The following is a 21,139-nucleotide window of genomic DNA, read 5'->3' on the forward strand; positions in this document are numbered from 1 at the left end:
CAAAAAGAGCGTAAAATAGAGCATCCCTCTATTTTACACCACCCTGGACCACCAGGCACTGTGCAGATTCTCTCTTCCTTCCATGGCCTGAGCTTCCCATGCCCTCCCTCCCTGCAAATCACTTCCTTTTGGACTCTTTTCCAAGGCTGGGGGCTCCATGATGGCAGGTGCCTGTGCTGCCTTGTTTGTCCTGGCATACTCAGCCCTGAGCATAGTGTCAGGATCACAGGAAAGATAACGATGATGATGATGACAATGATGATGATGATGGCATCGATGACAGTGATAATGACAATGAGGCTTACTATGTATCAGGCATTATCCTATGTTCTTGACATGTTTCTGAACTCGTTTAATCCTCACAAGGATTCTAGCAGCCTGATGCTATTATGTCCGTTTTACAGATATGGAAACTGAGGCACATAGAGGTTAGGTCATCTACTCAAAGTCACACAGCCATCAAGAGGAAGAGCCAGGATCTGACATTCATAGTCTAACTCTAGAGCACAGGCCTCTAACCACTGTCATGGTTTATACACATATACTACACATATGGTTTATACACATATACTAGATGTATGTGAGTTGTTCTGGGATGGATGGATGGATGGGTAAACACAGGGGACGTATCAGTGGCTTCATGAGAAGGCCTGAGTGGCCTGGTGTGCCCCATTGAGTCACACTGAGTCTTAGGACAGGGTTAGCTACCCATGGCTGCTGCCTGTGTGCAGGTAAGGAGGCCAGGAGGTGGATTAGAGCCCAGGGTTGGAGGCCCAGACCAAGGAGGCTGGCACCCCCTAGGCTTGTGTTACACCAGGGGCTATGGCCAGTTCCCTCTGCCCGGCCTCAGAGCGGAGATCCTAGTCCCCGCCGCCGGAGTGGGGAGCCTTGGCTTCCTGTCCATTGTCTCCTTGGGGCACACCCAGCATGTTCCTGAAGTGACCTGGAGAGGCAGGGAGGGAGGGAAGGAGGGAAGGGGGCCAGCCCAGAGCCTAGTCAGGGTGGGAGAGGGGAAACGAGAGGGGAAGACTTGGTGTTTTTCCTTATTTGTGTTTTGTATTAAAGAAAACAAATAATATCCTTTGAGAAAACCATTAAACAAAGCACATCCTAAGGCCCCAGAGGCCCATTGTGGCTGCCTGGAGCCCGGAATTCATTCATGCTTTCTTGGCTAGATTGTTGGAGGCAAGAGAGACAGGGGTGAGAGGAAAGGATTGTTATTAAAATATATTTTGAAATGTGTCGCTCCCTCCCTGCACTCAATCCAGTCCAGGTCAAGTGGTCATAACTCCAAGGTCCCTGTGTCCTCCTGAGTCTGTTGTTCTCCCATTACCTCTCTGGGAAGCTCCCCAGAACTGGCCAGTCCCAGCACAGCCAGGGCGGTCAGTTTCAACCACGAGCTTGGGGGCTGAGCCCTGTGAAGGCAAAACAGTGAGACCCTCCTTTATGGAGCGTGAATCCAGAGGGCTACATGTGCCCCACCACAGGGTGCAACCCATAGGACTGCAATCTCTAACTTGCTGTGTGGCCACTCTGGGCCTCAGGCTCCCTGCCTGTAAGGTGGGGAGTGGGCAAAAATGGACCCCCTCTGACCGCTGTCCAGCAGCCTGGACCCTGTGGCTTCCCCTCATCCAGCGCATGCACAGGTCCCTGCAGGTGGGTAGGGCTCACCCTCAAGCTGCGGACTCTGCATCCAGACTTGTACCCAGGTGTCCCAGGTCCAAGCCAGTCAGTCCACTCTCTCCCACTTGACTCCAAGTCTAGGTACCCCCTACTCCACCCCAGGCTGCTCATAATGGAATGGTAGTGCATGGTGGTGTTCTCTGCCATGTCCACACCAGAACACACTTTTCTGCTGGAGGAGGAATGGGAAAAGGTGGGAAAAGCAGAGCTGGCCATCAACCCAGGTTGTGCAAATAGCTCTGCCTGTGATTCTACATTTGCAGGATCGGCCCTGGGTTGCAAGTCGAGGGCCTCTCTCCAACCTTGATGTAGATGTATAAATAGTTGCTGTCATGGTGACAATACACAAAAGACTGTCCTTAGAATTTCCCCCAGTTCCTCCTTTAAAGTTGAAAAAGAAGCCTGGGCAACAAAGTGAGACCCCATCTCTACAAAAAATCAAAAAATGAGCCACGTGTGGTGATGCATGCCTATGATACTGGCTACATGGGAGGCTGAGGCAGGAGAATTGCTTGAGCTCAGGAGGTCAAGGCTGCAGTGAGCCGTGTTTGCACCACAGCGCTCCAGCCTGGGTGACACAGCAAGACCCTGTCTCTAATAATAATAATAATAATAATAATAATAATATAATGTTGAAAAAGTAATTTAGCTATTTCCATGTTTTCCTAAATACTCCCTAGACAATATAGGGAAAGAAGATCTTGGGTAAAAATTTCACTGGGGGTGCCTCGACTAGGTTTAGGAGACAAATTTCCTCTTCACAGGGCTTAGGGTTTTCAGATTTTACCTCCTTGGTCCTCTAGCAGCCCAGAGAAGAAGGTTAACGTTCCCATTTTGTTATGGAACTTGTGCTTAGAGAAGTAACTTGCCCTGGGATGCACAGCCAGTGAGCTGCAGAACCTGGCCCCAGCTCTGCTGTTCGTTCTCTGCAAAACCTTGAACCAGCTTGTTCATCTTTCCAGATTTGAATGTCTCATCTGTAATTCAAGGACTTGGACATATTGGATTCTAAGGTCCTCATTGTCCCTACTGTTCTTTGGTTCTATAATTCCAGCATCATTGCCTGGTAGGAAGTTCATTGACTACTGTTTTTCCTTTTTCAGTCTGGATTTGGTAGTCAGAATCTAGTCTCTCCAAACTCTTGATGTCTTTCTGTCTTAGATGCTGGTGTACTTAGTGCAGTCCCAGAGGTGCTTTGCTCTCTTTCAGGAGTTACTAATGATCCCCTTCCTCCCCGCATGACACAGGGCTACCACCCGATGCCCCATGAAGTGGAGATCGCACACACCAAGAAGCTGTTCCGCAGGAGGAGAAATGATCGAAGGTAGGAGAGACTTCGTCATGAGCTTTGGGTTTTCCTTTCCTGCTTCTGCCATCTGTAGCAACATCAGCTTTGGCCTGCATTTTGCTTTTCCCAGTCACCAGCTGGTCCTGATGAGACGGGGTTGGTGGCATTGTGGATTGGTTACTGGTTGGGGATTCCCCCATGGGCAGAGTGGCAGCTCCACTTCTCTCGTTGGCCTAGGGGTTGGCTCCCTTCAGCCGTTTGACCGAGAGCCCACCATCACCACTGCCTCTTCCTGGGGGTCAGGCAGTGCCCAGGCTTTGCAGTTCAGGAGGAAAAATGCTCTTTCCACTGACCTCAATAGTGGTCCTCAAAAAATAGGACTAGCTGGCTGTGTGTTTTGAGACGTGGCCTCCAGGAGGCTCCTGGAGCTCACAAGTACAAGAGTATCTGTTTTCCTCCTCCCTGGTCACTGGGAGTTGTCCCTCATGCGTGCTGGCTCTGCTGTCACAGGCAGCACAGAGATCAGCAATGGCACATGCTACTGCTCCCAAATTCCTGGGGGAACCCACTTAAACTAAGGCAGAAACTGGGATCTCCTGTGGAGCTCAGAGTCCTGGGTAACAATGGGGCCAGGAAAGGGGCAATGAGGTAGCCCTGGATAGGAACATGCAGCTGAAATTGAGTATCCTGAGAATGTGTGTGTTTATTTTCAAAAAGGCTTTCTTATAAGGGGAGAGCTTCAAGATACATTTTAAGTGAAAAAATTCAGGTGCAGAGCAATGTTTCTTATGTGTGGCCATTTATGCAAAAGGGGGAGTTAGAGTATATTTTTTGCTTGAATATGCATAAATTATTTCTGGATGGAAATACCAAAAAAAGAATGAACAAAAAGGCTTATGCCTGAGGAATTAAAATGAGGTGTTCCTCTACAGGGAATGTATTCTTAGATAAAGATGACAGCTTTTGGTTCTACCTTTAATGAACAGAGAATGTTCTCCAAGGGCCAAGAAACAGCCGGTGGACATGCCTTGCTCAGAACCCTAGGATTGCCTGTACTCAGGCTGGCTGGCCACCTCCTTAGGCTGAGACCGGGGTCTCTGATCCTTCCCTACACATGCACGCCCTGAGTAGGGATTATTAGGTGGTGACTGCAACTCTCGGAGTGGATGTAGGCCTGGGTACCCAGACTGCCTTGTCATCCACTGATGGGTTAAGTGGATCTGAACACATTCACAGAGGATGGCAAAAGTATAAGTATCTTGGGAAGAAGGCAGGGTCCTGGCTTAGAAATCAGAACCACCAGACACTTTCTGTAGAAGCACCAGGCATCAAAAAGGAACACTGAACAGGGAGAGGTGGACCAAGTCCTGTTCCTGCCTTGACCAGAGTACAGTTTATTGCATCGTGTGTGCTGCCTTTTTGCCGTGCAGCATCACGGAGGCAAATTCCTGGTTTCTGGGTTCCTGGTAGAGGGAAGAAGGAGGCAGCACCCCTCAAGAAGGAATAGGGTTCACAGGGGCCTTGGAGATGTCGGGGAGAGCAAAGGCTTTATGTCCTCTGCCCCTGACTCGGTAGCCTCTGATGGCAGGGAAGACCCAGAGTGTGTGTCTGGGAGGTGTGGAGAGTCCCCGAGCTTCCTGATGAGAAGTCACCCTCTGCCCCACCTCTCCACACCCAGGCAATGGCAGGCTGCCGCCCGGCATCCAAGTCAGCCTGCATGTCCATTTCTGGGCCAGGTCACCTCCCTCAGCAGGAAGACCCGGGACAGTGGCAGGCCTCCGGAAAGCAGCAGTGTGACCCAGGGATGTAGGAAGAGGAGCGTGGCATGCAACGGCTGGGAAGCCGAGCTTCCGCTGAGCCGCGCTCACATTCACCAATGCCCGGGTTAGGTCAGCACACCTCCCAAAGGATGTGGACGGGCCAGGGTCCAAAGTGAGGCAATAAAGATGATTAAAGGGGTGGAAAGTATGTCCTGTGAGGAGTGCTGGAGGGCCGGGGCCAGGGAAGAGGAGGCCGGAGGGAAGGAACATCGTGCCGTGAAACTCATGAAAGATTTATATGGAGACATGAGAGGCTGCTGCCTCCATGTCCACAGGGACCCAGACTAGAGGAAGTCAGCTTGGATGGAAGAACAGAGTTTTCAGTTGGACCAAAGACAGACTGATGGAGCAAACATCTTGACCGTTTGGGGCCAGACTATGCAAGTCAGAGCAGCAGCCATGCCTGAACACGGAGCATGTGCTGGCCGGGGCGCCCCACTCAAATTCCACTTCTGGATGCAGTAGAATCCATTACTCACTCACAGCCTGGAGCTGTCCTGGAGTCCCCAGGTGATGGGGACTTTCAGAAGAGCAGGCAGCCATATAATTTAAGGATCTTTTTGTCTACGAGCAGGAATCTCCTGAGTCCATTTTGGGAAATCATGGGATTCTGACATTCAAAGAGCAGCTGCAGAATATTATCAGGTTGACCCCTAACCTTCCCAGCTAATGACCCATAGTAGTAGCCTTGCTAAGTGTCAAACCTACATATTTGACCTTGGAAGTCCACACTTGTGTGCAGCAGGTTCACTTTCCTAATATTCTGGGCTTAAACCACACTGGGAGGGGCTTGCATTTCCTGGGTGTGCATGGCAGCAAAGGGAGAAGTGACTAGAATCAGATTTGGTGGCCAAAGGGCACAGCCAGCATCTGTGCCATGCCTCTGATCTCCCCCCGACACATGAAAGAAAGGGACCAGCTATATCCCCCTGGTGGCTCGGTGGCTCTCCTTGGAATGGAGAGGAGTCTGTGGCTTTCTATCTTCCTGCAAAGTGGCTGGAGTTGGTGTCCGACAGCTGCAAACTCCAGGCAGCCTGGGCATGTTGCTGAAGCTAGGAGTGTGCAATTTCCCACAGCCTGGAGCAGGATTTTCAGACTGGGACCTAGAATCCTAGTCTTCATCGAAGTCTGTGTCCTTTCCCAGTTCCAGCTGCACTCTCAGGGGTGTTATGTGCCTTGCTGTTTTTATTTTCCACTTGTTCGAGTCTGAGGCTGTTAGCAAGCTGAATAATATAGCAGTTTAGGGACATGCCCTGGAATTAGGAGCTGGATGGAAATCCCACCTCCTCTACTCACTCACGCTATGATCTTGCCAATTATGTCACTTCTTGAAAGCTCTGTCCCTTCTTCTATGAAATGGGTTCACTAGTCAGGGAGCTGAAAGGACCTAATTCTTATAAAGCACCTAGAAACACGGTCTTAGTGCTGGCCCACTCTACAGGTCAGAGGGGGTCCTAGGTGCTCAGGAAGGCTTTCAAGGTAAGTGTGGAGCACAGGTGTCTGCAGTGAGTGGGGAACTTTTGTCTTGTGATCATGGCAGCAAACCCAGAAAGCTTTGCCCTGCATTCCCTCCGGGGGCAGGCCGCCAAGATCAGTTGTTCCTTCCCCTGGATCCACTTTTAAAGCCCTACCCACACTGTCAGAGGGGGCAGAGCCTGGGCTGGCAGGGAAAGAGGCCCCTTCAGAGTGGCCACCTGCGGACTCTGCTCCTGATGCCATGGGCTGCGTCTAGCGAGTTGTGCATGTCTTTTTTCCATTTTGCAAAAAAAAAAAAAAAAAAAAAATTCAGCTCATGGACAGTTCAAAGGTTTCCTCCTTAAGAATGTTCTTGACATTTGAACAACTAGTAACCACTTGTTTGTTTTTGGAAGCTAAGAAAAGACATTTGCTGATTTCAGACAAAATTATGCATTTTGTGACACAAATGTGCTAAACGAGTGTTCCATGCGTTCCTCAAAGAGCAGCATGCCTTCCGATGCTCTGACCCCACACAAGTTGGAGGCCTGTTGCTTGGAACGGGGGCTGCTAAGGTTCGTCTCCCTCCCCTCAAAGCTTTCTGCCCAGAGCACACAGACCAGAAGAGCAAACTCCCTAGAGGGCCAGAGACCTGGTGCACTGCCCAAGTTGACCCTGAGTGAGGTCCCTCACCGCTGGGGAGGATATTTTCTCTCCCCCACCACACCCTGGCTGCGTTTAAGAGATGAACACATTAAGGCAATGAACGGATGTTGTAGCCTGAGCTCCCTGGGAGGCAGGCTCTGGGACAGTGATTATCAGCAGCTGCTTTTAAAGGAATGCCCTTGGTATCAATACTGGTAGAAGATCAAAAGAAGCGGTATCGGCAGAGAGAAGTTGGGCTGCAGTGCAGTCTTAGAGAGTTCTGAGCCTGTAGGGAAGGTTTTGAAGTTGGGGTGAGTCTTTAAGAGCTGTCCCAAGATGGGGTAAGGGGGCAGGCCTTGATACCCCCATGTCTGTTGGTCATCAGACGGGGACTGCCCGAGGAAGGGAGCGTGACCTTGGGTAGGGCTGCGCTCTTTGCCCAGAGCAGTTGCCCTAGGGGCTGGCAGCTGAGGGCTGTCTGCACAGCACTTCTAGCAGCCGGGTGGCAGTGCCCCACTCCTGAAGGGGATCTGGGCAGCGTATCGCATCAGACACCTCAGTGAAGCACTGTTCAGTTCTCCTACTGGGATTGGTTGGGCTGTACCCTGTGCCATATGCTGTGCTCCCGAGAACACCGGAAGTACAGGGTGTAGCCCCTGTTCTCCAGGGCCTGAGCTGTAGCTTGCACAATGGAGCCTTGACTCCAGAAGCAACCAGAATGCTGTACATGACTGTCAGGCATCCACGTGTTAACAGGGAGGAGGCTTAGAGAAAGCAGCCATTCTGGGAGATGCTCCAGAATGCTTCATGGAGGAGGTGGGGCTTGAACGACTAGTGAGACTTCCAGGAGGATTTGGGAGATGCGAGGGTGCTGGGATGAGAGGAGCAGCACTTGCTGCCTCTGTCCTGCGATTGACCGTGGCTCTGGCTTGGTGTCCTCTAAATGCTCCTCTGCAGCTAAGCAGGCTCTGGAGCCAGGGATTCCCCACGTCCCCAGAAGTCGCCCCCACATGGCTCCCTAGAAACAGAGCCAGGTGGGTGGTGCTTACAGCGGCCACCACCCCCAACTGAACTACATAGAAGGGAAAAGCCCTTCGGAGCCTGCAGGCTCCAGATGATCCCGCCCGACTGTCAGCAATGTCAGTAGACCCTGCAGGCTCCAAAGCCCGGCCTCTTAACCATCAACGGAGGTGGCTAATGGAGGCATTAGTGGTCCATCGCACCGTGCCTGTGCGGCCAGGGAGACAAGAGAGCCGTTCTACAAATTAATTTGTTTCATTAAGCTAGGTCTCAGAATGGTTAATTTACTCCATGTGCAAAGCAGATTGAAAGGAAGAAGAAAAGAACACCTTAGCCAGCCCAGTTAGTGTCAGATTGCTCTGCAGGACGAGAGGCAGGGGAGCGAGTCATCCACTGGCGTGCCGAGTGGACCACATGCTGGATGTTGCAGGGTGGCCGCAGCCTACAGCAGCACTTGCTGCCTCTGTCCTGCAATTGACTGTGACTGTGGCTTGGTGACCTCTAAATGTAGAACTAATTAAGAATTTGGGAGCCAGGCATGGTGGCTCGTGCCTGTAATCCCAGCACTTTGGGAGGCCGAGGCAGGCAGATCACCTGAGGTCGGGAGTTCGAGACCAGCCTGATCAACATGAAGAAACCCCATCTTTACTAAAAATACAAAATTAGCCGAGCGTGGTGGCGCATGCCTGTAATCCCAGCTACTCGGGAGGCTGAGGCAGGAGAAATCACTTGAACCTGGGAGGCGGAGGCTGCAGTGAGCTGAGATCACAAGAATGAAACTCTGTCTGGAAAAAAAAAAAAAAAAAAAAAAAAAAAACCAATAAAAAGAATTTTGTCCCTCCCTTTCTTCCTCTGCCAATGTGAACCCAGACCCTAAGTGTCAGTCATCAGATTGGATTTTGCAAGCTCTCTGTAACATCATCTAAGTCACTGATAAAAACAAGCAGGACATTTGGAATTAGTGATGATGGGTATGGAACTTTGTGAATAAACTAAAAAGCACTCAATTATATACTTTAAAGGAGTGAATTTTGTAGTGTATGAATTATATCTCAATTTAAAAAAAATTTAAAGAATAAGGCAGGTCTCAGGATGAAGTGATGCAACAAGCCCCTTGAAACACCCCTTCAAACTTTTTTTTTTTTTTAGCAACAGGGTCTTGCTCTGTCACCCAGGCTGGAGTACAGTAGTGCAATAATAGCTCCTTACAGCCTTGAACTCCTGGCCTCAAGCACTCCTCCTGCCTCAGCCTCCTGAGTAGCTCTAGGGACTATAGGCACCCGCCACCACACCTGGCTAATTTTATTTTTATTGATTGATTGATTGGTAGCGATGGAGTCTTGCTAAGTTGCCCAGACTGGTCTCAAACTCCTGGCCTCAAGAGATCCTCTCACCTCAACCTCCCAAGTAGCTGTGATTATAGACACAAGCCACCATACCCAGCTACCTCTTCAACCTTGATGTCTTCAGGGTTACCTAAATGTGTCAGGCTAGTAACTGTTTCAAAAAAAAGACATAGAGTTGGTCTGGCCATGACTTGGTCTGTGTGTACCTGTGCTAGCTATTCGTGGTCACCTTTTTTCTTCCAAACCATCTGTTTGGGAATCTCTCTTGGAGAAATGATATCTATATTTTTCCAATTTTTGAAAATTAGACTGTATATACCTAGCTACAGTCTCTAACACTTTTGTTGCATTAGTCAGAGTTTTCCAGAGAAACAGAACCGATAGGATATATTGAGAGGAAGATAGAGATTTATCATGGGAATTGGCTCATGAGATTATGGAGACCAAGAAGTCCCACAGTCTGCCATCTGCTGCAAGCTAGAGAACGGGGAAAGCCAGTGGTGTAATCAACCCAAGTCCAAAGGCCGAGAAGCAGGAGCGTGTGGTATGAGGTTCACAGTGTGACCGTAAGCATACCGTGTGTTACAGCATGGGATGTCCAAGGGCAGGAGAAGATGGATGTCGCCACTCAAGAAGAGGGAGTGAAGTCACCCCTCCTCTGCCTTTTGTTCTGTTTGGGCCCTTGGTGGATTGGATGGTGCCCATCCACACTGGGAGAGCGATCTTTACTGAGTCTGCTGACTCAAAACATCCTCACAGACACACCTAGAATTAACGTCTTACCAGCTAACTGGGCACCCCCTAGCCCAGTCAGGTTGACATGAAATTAACCCTTATATCTGTTCTCCAGGATTCCTCAGACATGGTAAGGGGCCATTTATGACCTCATGTAAAGATTTCTTTTACTCCAATCAATATCAATATCGCCCGATTCCCCGGGCATGAAGGTGAGCACTCAGAGCACCCATTGCTCTCCATGATCTCTTCCAGGCCCTCAGCATCTGACAGATGCAGCAACTGTAGTTGCCTTTTCTGGGCTGGTACCTGTTCTCTTGTGGAAGGCAAACTTGTAGTTGGAGAGGTCTACTTTCTTTTTGCCACCTTTTAATTCTATGCTGTCTGCCCCATCAGTGGCCTCACGTGTCCCTCTGCCTTCTCACTCTCAATACGAAAATATGCTTCTAGAATTGTCTTTAATATTTTTAAGCCCCACTCCTTGACACTGCTGTGGCTTCTCTATCCTAGGCTTTGATGCTTGTCCGTGACTACAGGAGGCCCCACATTCCTTTTCACATGTGGGCTTATAGGCAAGGGCTTTGGGGATACCAAGTGCCTCCCAACACCCCTCTCTTTAAGTCACAGCTGCTATCTGGAACTTGCTGCTCCTTTTAGCACCTCAGAACACTCTACCAGTCATAGAGTCTCTCGTCCTACAGAAATGACCAGGTCCCCCAGATCTTGCCCACCAGGAACTGATGAGGAATTAACCTAGTCGGAGTCCTGTATCTATCCATCAGCTCATTCACATGAGTTGTTAAGTTAGCTCTTTTGGAAATGCAGTCCATCCTTATTACTCATTGATTCATATTTGCACATTCGCCTACTTGTAGAACTTATTTCTAACACCACACTCAATACTCATGGTGTTTTTGCAGTCATTCATTGACACACACACAGAGCAGTGAAAAATTTGAGTTGCTTGACCTGCAAGATCCCAGTCGAGGCCAAAGTAACACTCTGCCTCCTTGTTTCAGCTCTCATACTATAAGCAAGCACCCTTCTCGTGGTTCTGTTTACTGCCATGTTTTTCACATTTTTGTGCTTTTCCTTGGTGAATTTGCTATTTTAAATGGCTCCTAAACATAGTACTGAAGTGCCGTCTACTGTTCTTAAGTGCAAGGAGGCTGTAATGTGCCTTCCAGAGAAAATGTGTGTGTTAGATAAGCATCACTCAGGCATAAGTTATAGTGCTGTTGGCCATGAGTTCAATGTTAATAAATCAACAATATGTATTAAATAAGGTGTCTTTAAACAAAAACACACACAAAACGAGGTTATGTATTGATCCAGTGGTGAAAATGTTGTGACCAGAGGCTTGCAGGAACCTAACCCCGCATTTCCCCTAGGAGTAATAGTTCAGTGTTCACTAATTCAGTATTTGCAGCAACTTTATTGAATGCAACTACCATAAATAATGAGAAGCGACTGTATTTGTTCTTTAAAACAGAGCAGAGAGATGCTGAAGATAAAGAAGTATGTTCTAAGCAACAGGATCTTAGGTCTTGAGTGATTTATCTTGTTCGTGTGTGGTGGTAGCATTGCTAGGGAATGAGATGGGGGCAGGGGGGACACTTCTTCCAGTGGTCATTGTCCTGCATGATTTGACTGAGCCGATCACTGCTTCATTTGCACCATCCTGGGAGGCCACTGTCGCTGAGGCCCTCGCAGACAGCTCAGCCCTGCAGTGACTGTCATTGCCATCCTGTCATCCGGAGCCCAGGGACTGCGAGACAGATCTATGCTCACTTTGCCCACGGTTTGTCTTTCCATCCCAGCAAGGAAATTGCCCTCATTAAGTCCCTGCTAAAGATAGATAAGAAAATGGGACAGGCAAACCCCCACCTGGCAGGCAGCCCTGTCAGATTCTAAGCAAAATGAGTCAGATAAGAATTATTTTTAGGATCCTTCTCCTCCTCCCTCACGCCCACCCCCAAGCAGGCTCTCTCTTGAAAAGAAGAGCAGCTCATTTCTTCAAGCCAGATGTCCAGGTCCATGTTTGATTGAAATGGAGCCCCTGATACATCCCAGAGAAAACCCCACGCTTTGTACAAATCATGATGGTCCCAATAATCCTTTGCACAATGCAGCTGCCTCAGGCCGCACTCCTAGGCAGAACAAGCTGCAGAGAGTGGCCCTGTCGAGGCTGGCCCACAACTCACCCATGAGGGATATACCTTCCCCCAATCCCCACCCTCAGGACTTCCTCCCAGCATCACGCTTCATGGGATTATAAGGCTCTGGGGGCCCTCTCCCACTGGGACCCACATCCACATGGGGGCCAAATGGGTAAGAAAAGAGGTGGCCCGCAACACATTTTGGCAGAGCCCTGGAACCCCCTGTGCCCACCAGGCAGCAGGCATCTCCTAGTTCTGTGCCCACAGTTGGAGAGCAGAGTACTACTCTTTCTCGATCACAATAATCCCCTTTTCCCCAGCAATTAGAATTCTTCAGACCACTTAAGCCCTAAATAGCAAAGAAGGGAGACCCAATGACAAGAAAGGGGACTGAAGAGGATGAGGGGCACATGTCTAGTTGCCTGGAAGGCAGGAGGGCTGCTCCCTGAGAAACTGGCCCTGGAGAGATAAATGCCATTTCTCCAAGGTCTGCGTCTAGGATGGGACGTAGAATGGACGCCTTGGGAACCAGCCACCCAAGCTGGTTTCATTACTCCTCCTCAGAGGTCTAGTCTCTTCTGAAATGCTAGGCATTTGAGGATTGACTCACAAACACTAACGCCCAACCCTTCATTCCTCTCTGGAGCCCCAAGCAACCTGGCCTCTGGCACCAAGCCAGCCCAGCCAGCCCTGGGGACAGTGTGTCTGGTGGGCAGCCCAGGCCCTGGGCGAGGCTCACTGGTTTCAAGACCAGCTCATCTCTCACCAGCCAGGGGATCTTGGGCCCTGGACAAACCATTCTTCTTATGTCCCCAAGGACACTGTTGTGCAGCCTACAGGGATGCCATTAGATGCCATGTGATGGGAGATACCAGGGAATTCCTGACCCTGTGTCTGGCTCTGAGTCTAACCTCAGAGAACATGCATCCCCTCTCTGTCCTGACACTCACTCCTGTGCGGGAAGGAAAGAACACTGGACCAAAAGTCATGGAATCTGGATTTTCATCCTTGTGGTGTGGTCCAGAACAATTCTCTTACACTTTGAGGGCCCACAGTTTCTCACCTATAAAATGGGGCTCTGATTTCAGCTCTACAATGTATTAGAGAGAGTGCAAGGGTGAAGATGAAAAGGGATACTTCTCAGGGATATTCCATTCCTTAACCATGGAATGGGAAAGACAGTTCTGAAAGACATGTTGGAGGCTGGCCAGGGCTTTCAGTGCAAATAACCAGTGTCCCGTGTATCTTCAGCTCAGCCCATGTGCCCTGTCCAGAAGGTTTTAGAAAGGCAGCCATGCCTGCTGCCCCTGTGTATGTTTTTACTTCTCCAGATCTGGCACCCGGTCGTACTAGGCTGAGCCTCATACTCCTGGCCCTGTGCCTTTTTTTTTCTTTTTCTTTTTTTTTTTTTTTTTCGTGAGACAGGATCTCGCTCTTGTCCAGGCTAGAGTGCAGTGGCACAATTATAGCTCACGACAGCCTTGACCTGCTGGACTCGAGTGATCCTCCCACCTCAGCCTCCCAAGTAGCTGGGACCACAGACACTTGCCGCCACACTTGGCTAAAGTTTTTATTTTTTGTTTTATAGAAAACAGGGTTTTGCCATGTTGCCCAAGCTGGTCTTGAACCCCTGGCCTCAAGCAATCCTCTCACCTCAGCCTCCCACAGTGCTAGGATTAAGGGCACGAGCCACTGCACGCAGCCTGTCTGTCCTCTTGAGATCGTATGCTGCCCAGGACCACAAGACTCACAGGTGTAAGTACCCAGCCGTGCCTGTCAGCGCTCATAGGTGTAACACCCCGTACCCATCGGAACTCACAGGTGTGAGCACACGGCCATACCCATCAGCGCTCATAGGTGTAAGCACTTGGCTGTATTCATTGGTGTAGCAGGCTGTGCATCCCACTGGGTCTGAGGGTCTTTTTTGCTAGACTCCCAGGCAAGCCTGGCCCACCCTCTGCCAAGCCTGGATGTCACTCAGCAATTCACAAGCATTCCAGAGCACTCACTGTGTTCAGGGCACCCTTCATTAGCTCATATAGTCTTCCCAATGACCTTAGGAAGGAGGCGCTATTTTTATTTCCAATTTACAGATGAGGAAAGTCACTTGTCCAAAAAAGTGAAGCGACACAAGCAGCCTGGCTTCTAGGTCTGTGCTGCTAACAACTCGCTGCTCTGGGACCCCGTCCTTCCCCGTCTACAGACTCAGCTTCCCTCTGCTAGGCCCCTCCCTAGCTGCCTCCTACATACTCCCCCTGTTAACCACCTGATCAATTCACATGCACGGGAAGCTGAAGACAGCATGGTCCTCTGTGGGGTGAGGTGACTGTCATTGTCAAATGGACTAGGTGCGGGCTGCTGCCTGATTCAAAGGGATGAATGATGAATGAATGAATGCATGATGAGATTTCAGATGAGACCCTCAGACAGGGCCTCCCAACCTCCTGCCTTCTCCCCGCCTGCACTAGGTCAGTCCTGCCCGTGGATTACTTTCCTTGTCTGGATGATTCATGAATAGACACATTTAGGAAGCCCACAAAACCAACCAGTATTTCCCAGATTGTGGGGACCCCACTCGATGAGCATCCAGAGGGAAGGTTCCATGAGTTCCGGAGTGGTGGGCAGCTCGGCGGGTGGGGAGGCAGCCTGGCCAGGGGAGAGCTTCCTCCAGCTGTTGGCTACCCCCACTCCCAAGAGGACAAACCCAGAGCATGAGGGTGCCTTCCACTCCTCAAGGCTCCCCAGGAGAGATGGGGACATAGGTTTTAAAAATACCAAGGAGCCTTCTTCCTGGGTCAGCATTTACCCTGAACTCCAAGAGTTATTTCTGAGTCTTCCCAGTAATTTAATTTTAGCCATTTATTCCAATGCGTGTGTTTTGGGGAAGCCAAGGTGGCCTCTATTACAGTTTGCAATATTTTGGGAGGCCTTGGTTTCCAGAAGTGATGCAGGGACTCAATTAGGCAAGACACCAGCAAACAGAAATAAAATAGCTCAAGAAGATAGGCCCTCAGGTTCCCAGAGGTGATGCCTGTACTTAGCACCCACGGGAGACATTAAGATGAAGGTGTCCCCTGGGTGCCTGGTGTCGTCATCTCTGCAGCAGCAGCGTATGCCACCTTCTCCATGTCTCTAAGCACCTGCAGAGATTTCAATGCCCTTCAAATTGTGGGCTGCATGAAGTTGCCCATTCTTTCCAAGTAGGCCTGGACAGACGAACAGCCTGGGCACCAGGATTTAGGTCCCCCTTGTAGGTGGACACAGACTCACCAACAACTTGTGGGATGGCATTATCAAACAGCTTCTAACCTTCCAAATAGGCCTTTGGAATCCTCAACCAGTTCACGCTCCCTGACCCCCTGTTCCCTGTAGACACGGCCTGCTCCACCTGCCCTCAGCTCTGTCCCCACCTCCCCCACCACCCGCTGTCTTCACTCGCTGTGTGCTCCAGACCCCACTCTTCTCACTGTTCCTTGAACAGGCCTGTCTCTGTCCTGCCCCCAACACTGACCAGCCCCTGGACCTCAGTCCCTCTCCCTTGCCTCTTGCTCCTGCTGGCCTCCTCTGATTCTGCAGGTTCTGCCCCGACTCCGCCCCATTCTTCCATCCCTTACTATTCAAGGTCTCATTCATCCTCCCTTGATCCTCTTCTCTGACCTTCTCTACAGCTGCTGGGTGGGGTCCAGCCTGGCACAGACTGAGAGCTTTCCCTGCTGTATGTGAGCTCCTGGGCTCACCTGAAGCAGGTGCGGCCACTGAGGGACTTAGGGAAGGGCAGAGGGCCTGAGAGCATCCAGCACACACATTCATTCATGTCTGGAGGGCAAGTCCTGGGATCCTGAGTCACCTCTCCAGGTGGATAGAGGAGCCCAAACAGAAGCCACACCAGGGCCCTCATCCCAGCCTAATGTGTAGGTGGTCCTTTGCGTGTGCTGAGTTGCCTAGACTTGGAGCCCATATTATCTGCATTGACACCCGCCCGCGGGAATACGACTGCCCTTGAGTTCGTTTTGAACTCTGTCTTTCAGCTTCAAGGGGAGGATTTGGTGGACAAAAGATCTAATTTCAGGCTTATTGCTTGTCAGGACTGACGTTGAACTCAAGAAAAGACATGTGTGAACTTGAAACAAAGATGAGAAATGTTTTTAGAAAGAGAAAATACAATCTGGGGTGGTGTGCATGCTTGATCGGGTGGCCTGTGTGGCCGCAGCAAACACGTGTTCCAGATTGGCTCTGCATGTCAGGGAGCAGATGGCTTGGCCTGGTCACCCTGGGCGGGAAGACTGGGCCTTTGAGCTGTGAGCTGCAGCCATGGTGCAAAGAGGCTGGGCGGAGGCTGGGGTGAGATGCTTACAGGGCAGGATTCTGACTGTGCCCTGATATTCAGGAGGGTGGGCAGCGCTCAGTCAGGGGTAGGGTAGGAACGGTGATCATCAGGGCCTCTTTAGGCAGAGCACACAAAGGCCAGTTCCCTCCCAAGGCTCCACCATCCCAATTCCTGTCCCACTGCCCTTCCTAGGATGGCAGGGGAACCTCGGTGGCCTTTTCAGGAGAAAGCCCCGGTGTATTTTGACTGTGCTTCCTTACTCTACAAGCAGTCGAGGACAGCCACCTTCTGCCTTCCTACTCACCCTCTTAGGGTGAGAATGAGGAGCAGCTCCCACCTCCCTCTACTCTCATGCAGCCCCTTTTGACCCCAGATTACTGCTCCTGCATCCCATTTTGTGAACTGGGGTGTCAGTGGTTGATCTGACCTTAATGGGTAACCCAGGGCAGGTTACTTTGCATTTTTACTTTGAGCCTTCAGTGATTACCCAGAGTTAAGAGAATGATCTAGTTTCTGGCACACTGAGAAGCTCCCATGAGTGGGAGGTAGGTGAGGGTGGGTATATGTTATGTTATTTCAAGGCAGATTTTTTTTGTTCCAAAGAGCCTAAAACCATCCCATTTGAGGCAAACCCACATTTTGCCTCTGACTTTGTTGCCTGGAGGTCATATCACAGGAGCCGCACCAGGGCCCTCATTCTAGCCTAATGTGTAGGTGGTCCTTTGAGTGTGCTGAGTTGCCTAGACATGGTTCGAGTCTTGTTACTAGATATGTAGCCTCAAGACATACCTTCACCTCTTTGAGGCGTGTTGCCCAACTATAAAATACGACATCCACCTTGTAAGAGTGTTCTGCAGTTCAAATGAGGTGACGCTTAAGAAGGAGGTAAAACACCAAGGGCAACACAAACCTGAGGACTTACTGCCTGTATTTGTGTTTGAATGACACATGTTCAGTTTATGTTTATAGTTGTGGATATGTACGTGTGTGTGTGATTGCTTTAGGGACTCTGCCAATCATCATTTCCAATGATAATTTGCTGGAAATGGAGCTTGGCTTGAACATTTGTATTGGTTATCTTTCGCTGTGTAACAAATTTCCCCAAAACGTAGAGCTTAAAACAACAAATATTTATTATGCCACCCAGTTTCCAAGGGTCAGGAATCCCGGAGCAGTGTAACAGGGTGGTTCTGTTCTAGCTCAAAGTCACCCTTGAGAGCGTACCCTCCTTCACAAGGTAGTTGGCAGTTCTCAGTTTCCTATTAGCTGTTGGTCACAAGGTGGACCTCTTCATAGGACTGTTCATGACATAGCAGCTGACTTGTCCCAAAGTGTGATCCAAGAGAGACAGACAGGAAGACAAGCAGACAGACAGACACCAAGATTGAAGCTGCAGTATGCTCTGTAACCTAATCTTGGAAGTGACATGCCAATATTCTGTTGGTCACACAGACTAACCTTAGTACAGTGTGGGAGGGGACTTTACAGGGATGTAAATTCCATAAAGTAGGGATCACTGGGGACAATCTTAGAGGCTGACTACCACAACCCACCCTCTCATTCCCAGTGACTCACATGCAAAATACTCTCACCCCTCCCAATGTCTCATTTGATTATAGCATCAGTTCCAAGTCCAAAGTCTCATCATCTAGATCATGTTCAGATGCAGATGAGGCGCTTTGGGAGTATCTCCTTCAGTACAGCACCTCAAGTACAGTTTACTGTTGATCTGTAGGCCTGAGATTTAAGGAGGCAAGTTAGCTGCACACACACACACACACATACACACACACACACGCACACATACACACACACACACACGTAGCCAACAACTGTAGGACAGCCATAGGGTAACAGCCTTAGATATACTTATTTAAGAAGTGGGGAAACAAGAAGCACATAGACATTGTTGGTCCACAGCAGTTCTGAAATCCAGCCAGGCAGATATTGGAAGTTTCTTGATTAGAACTCAGTTCTGTTCCTGCCCAGGAATTATTCTGCAAGGCTGTCTCCACCCTCTGCGTTAAGGGTCTTTCATGAGGTTGCAGCAAGTCATGGACCCAGTGAATACTCTGGGCTCTTGGTTCTGCCTCTGAGTCATCCTTCCTTTTCTATGAAAGGTAGCATGTCTTTGCAGCTGATTTGTTGCTCAGATAACTTCCTGCTGGTAGAATTTGGGAGGTCCGAGAGCTTCTTTATATTTTGTACGTCTCTCTCCCTTCTAGCCCAAGTTGTTGGTGTTTCCACTGAAATAATCCTTTCAAAAACTTTATGGGTCTTCTGTGATCCTATTGAGTCTATTCCACCAAATAAAAGCCCACCCACACATCTCTTCAAGACCATCCCTTCTCTCCACTGGGCTTCTGCTGAGGGACAATGCCCTTAAGCTTCTCAGAAGCTCTGTTGTTTGATTGAGAAGATCTTTAACACCTCTTAAAATCTTTACAGAGCTTTTGGTCTGACTGAATAGTACTCTGAGGCAACACCTCTGAACTTTCTAAGATCTTGACAAAGACTTCATAGCCACACCCTCCACCTCATCTTTGGACTATGCTTTCCTGAGAGTGCCTGGATTTGATCTTTACGCAGAAGTCATTTCCTAATTTTAGCATCATTTGCCATCTGGACAGTCTGGGACTCTTCAAAACTAGCAAGTCCTGGATTTTTTTTTTTTTTTTTTTTTTTATTGTAACAACCGTTCCTTTAACTTGTCTCTCTCTTCTCACTTTTTACCTAGCAAGAAGAAACCAGTCAGCCCCTGCAGGACCCTAGCTAAAAACTTCTTCCTTAGATAATGCAAGTCATTAAGTACATTTTCTACTTTTCACATATCTGTAGGAGACAATGTTGCTAAACATTTTGGGGCTACATAATAAAAATCCTCCTTCCTCCAATTCCCAATAATATATTTTTCACCTCCCTTAAAGCCCCCATCACCAGTCTCCTCGAAGCCTATATTTCTACCAGTGGTCTCTTCATGGCATTTGAGGTTTTCACTAAGAATCGCCCCAGAATCCTTCTGGCTCCTACCTGCTGCCCAGTACCAAAGCCACTCTCACATTGCAGAGTTTCACTGTGGCAGCACCACACTTCCAAGTAGCCAAAGCTGTATTAGTTATCTCTTGCTGTGTAACAAATTGCTCCCCAAATTTAGCAGCTTAAAATAAGCACTTATGATCTCACACAGTTTATGATGGTCAAGCATCTAGAAGCAATATAGCTGGGGAGTTCTGAGTCAGGGTCTCTCGTGAGGTTGTGGTCAGGCTGTTGGCCAGGGCTGCAGTCATCTGAGACTTGACTCAGACGGGACTGGAAGAGCCACTTCCCAGCTCACGGATGTGGTTGCTGGCAGGCCTTGGTTCCTCACTGGCTGTTGGCTGGAGGCCTCATTTCCTTGCAATGTGGGCCTCTCTGTAGGGTGCTCATGACAGAATGAGTGGCCTGTGGAGGAGGAAGGGAGAGAGTGAGAGACGGAGAGAGAAGGAAAGAGAGAGAGAGAAGCTGTTGGGTCTTTTGTGACCTGGTCTCAAAGCAGCATACCATCCCTCTGCCATATTCCGTTGGTCACAGACTAACCGTGATGTGTCAAGGGACTAAACAAGAGTTTGAGTGTCAGGAGGTGGGGACCATCGGGAGCCACCTTTATCTGTTTTGAGTTCCTTCCTGTACCATTGCTTTTTCCCCCCACTTTAAATGATCTAGTGAAACTCACCGGTAGCTTTGAATGGGTTGAGGGTTTTTGTGTGTTCTGATTGAGGGTTTTTGTGTGTTCTGATTCAACTTCAAACCTCTCTACAAATGCCCTCCTCATCCTGTCCTCCCCTCTGCGCTTCCACCCTTCCTGCCCACGGCCCCTCTCCATGGTGGGGCATCAGTGAAGACACTTCCTCCCTGGGGAAGATTTGAAGTCAGGGGATGCTGTTGCCAGAACTTTGGATTACCCCTTTTACCCGGGGGGTCCAGCAGATAGTTCTGGGAAAAGGAAACTTTCCAAGATATACACCCACCTTCCCCCCACCACCACCACCACACACACAGACACACCCTCACACATATAATTATTTTCCCTTAAACTCTGTAATCTCAATGATTATAAAAGTTTGGGCTTTAATTGGAAGCATATTGAAATACTTGCATCCATCAGACACTGACAGAGAAGGCTTCCTTGCTTAGGTGGGAAAATAATCCAAATATTAATGACACAAATAAAGATGGCTCCCCTAGCCTTTCTCACAGCAGCCCCGCAGTGGATCTGGGAGGCAGTAGGATGAGTGCTGGTGTCCCCATGAGAAGAATGAGGTCAGCGAGACTCAGAAAGGTGATGCGATTTACTCCAGGCCTTGCAGAGCTGAGGCTGGTCCCAGACATCCGGACTTCTGGATTCTTTTCCACAGGGTTCTGGAATGTTGGCCCTGTGGTGGAGAACACGTGCTTCTTTTTCACCCACTTGGGGATCCATAGTGATCTGGAGTTGTCTTCCTGTCTGGGGAGGGTGGTCCTGCCTCAGATAGAGAACCAGATATGGTGGGGGTTCCGAATGCTGGGGAGAGAAGTCCCTCAGAAACGGAAATATTTTGGTAGGCATGAGGAAAGATTGTGAGGGAACACCCAGTGGTGGGACAGTGGTGATGGACAGAATAGGAGTCCTGTTAATCCGCTCT

At 49.5% G+C, this 21,139-nt stretch overlaps 1 protein-coding gene across 7 annotated transcripts in view; it reads left to right on the top strand.

The window, feature by feature from the left end:
* CTIF (cap binding complex dependent translation initiation factor) overlaps positions 1–21,139 on the top strand; it is a 333,464-nt gene that overhangs the window by 178,439 nt on the left and 133,886 nt on the right. For all 7 annotated transcript variants that reach the window (XM_009192699.3, XM_021930113.2, XM_017951713.2 and 4 more), the window contains one exon: positions 2,931–3,007. In XM_009192699.3, coding sequence (XP_009190963.2) covers positions 2,931–3,007 — 77 coding nt within the window. The remainder of the gene's footprint in view (positions 1–2,930; positions 3,008–21,139) is intronic.

Source organism: Papio anubis, chromosome 19 (assembly GCF_008728515.1).
Source record: "Papio anubis isolate 15944 chromosome 19, Panubis1.0, whole genome shotgun sequence".
NCBI lineage: Eukaryota > Metazoa > Chordata > Mammalia > Primates > Cercopithecidae > Papio > Papio anubis.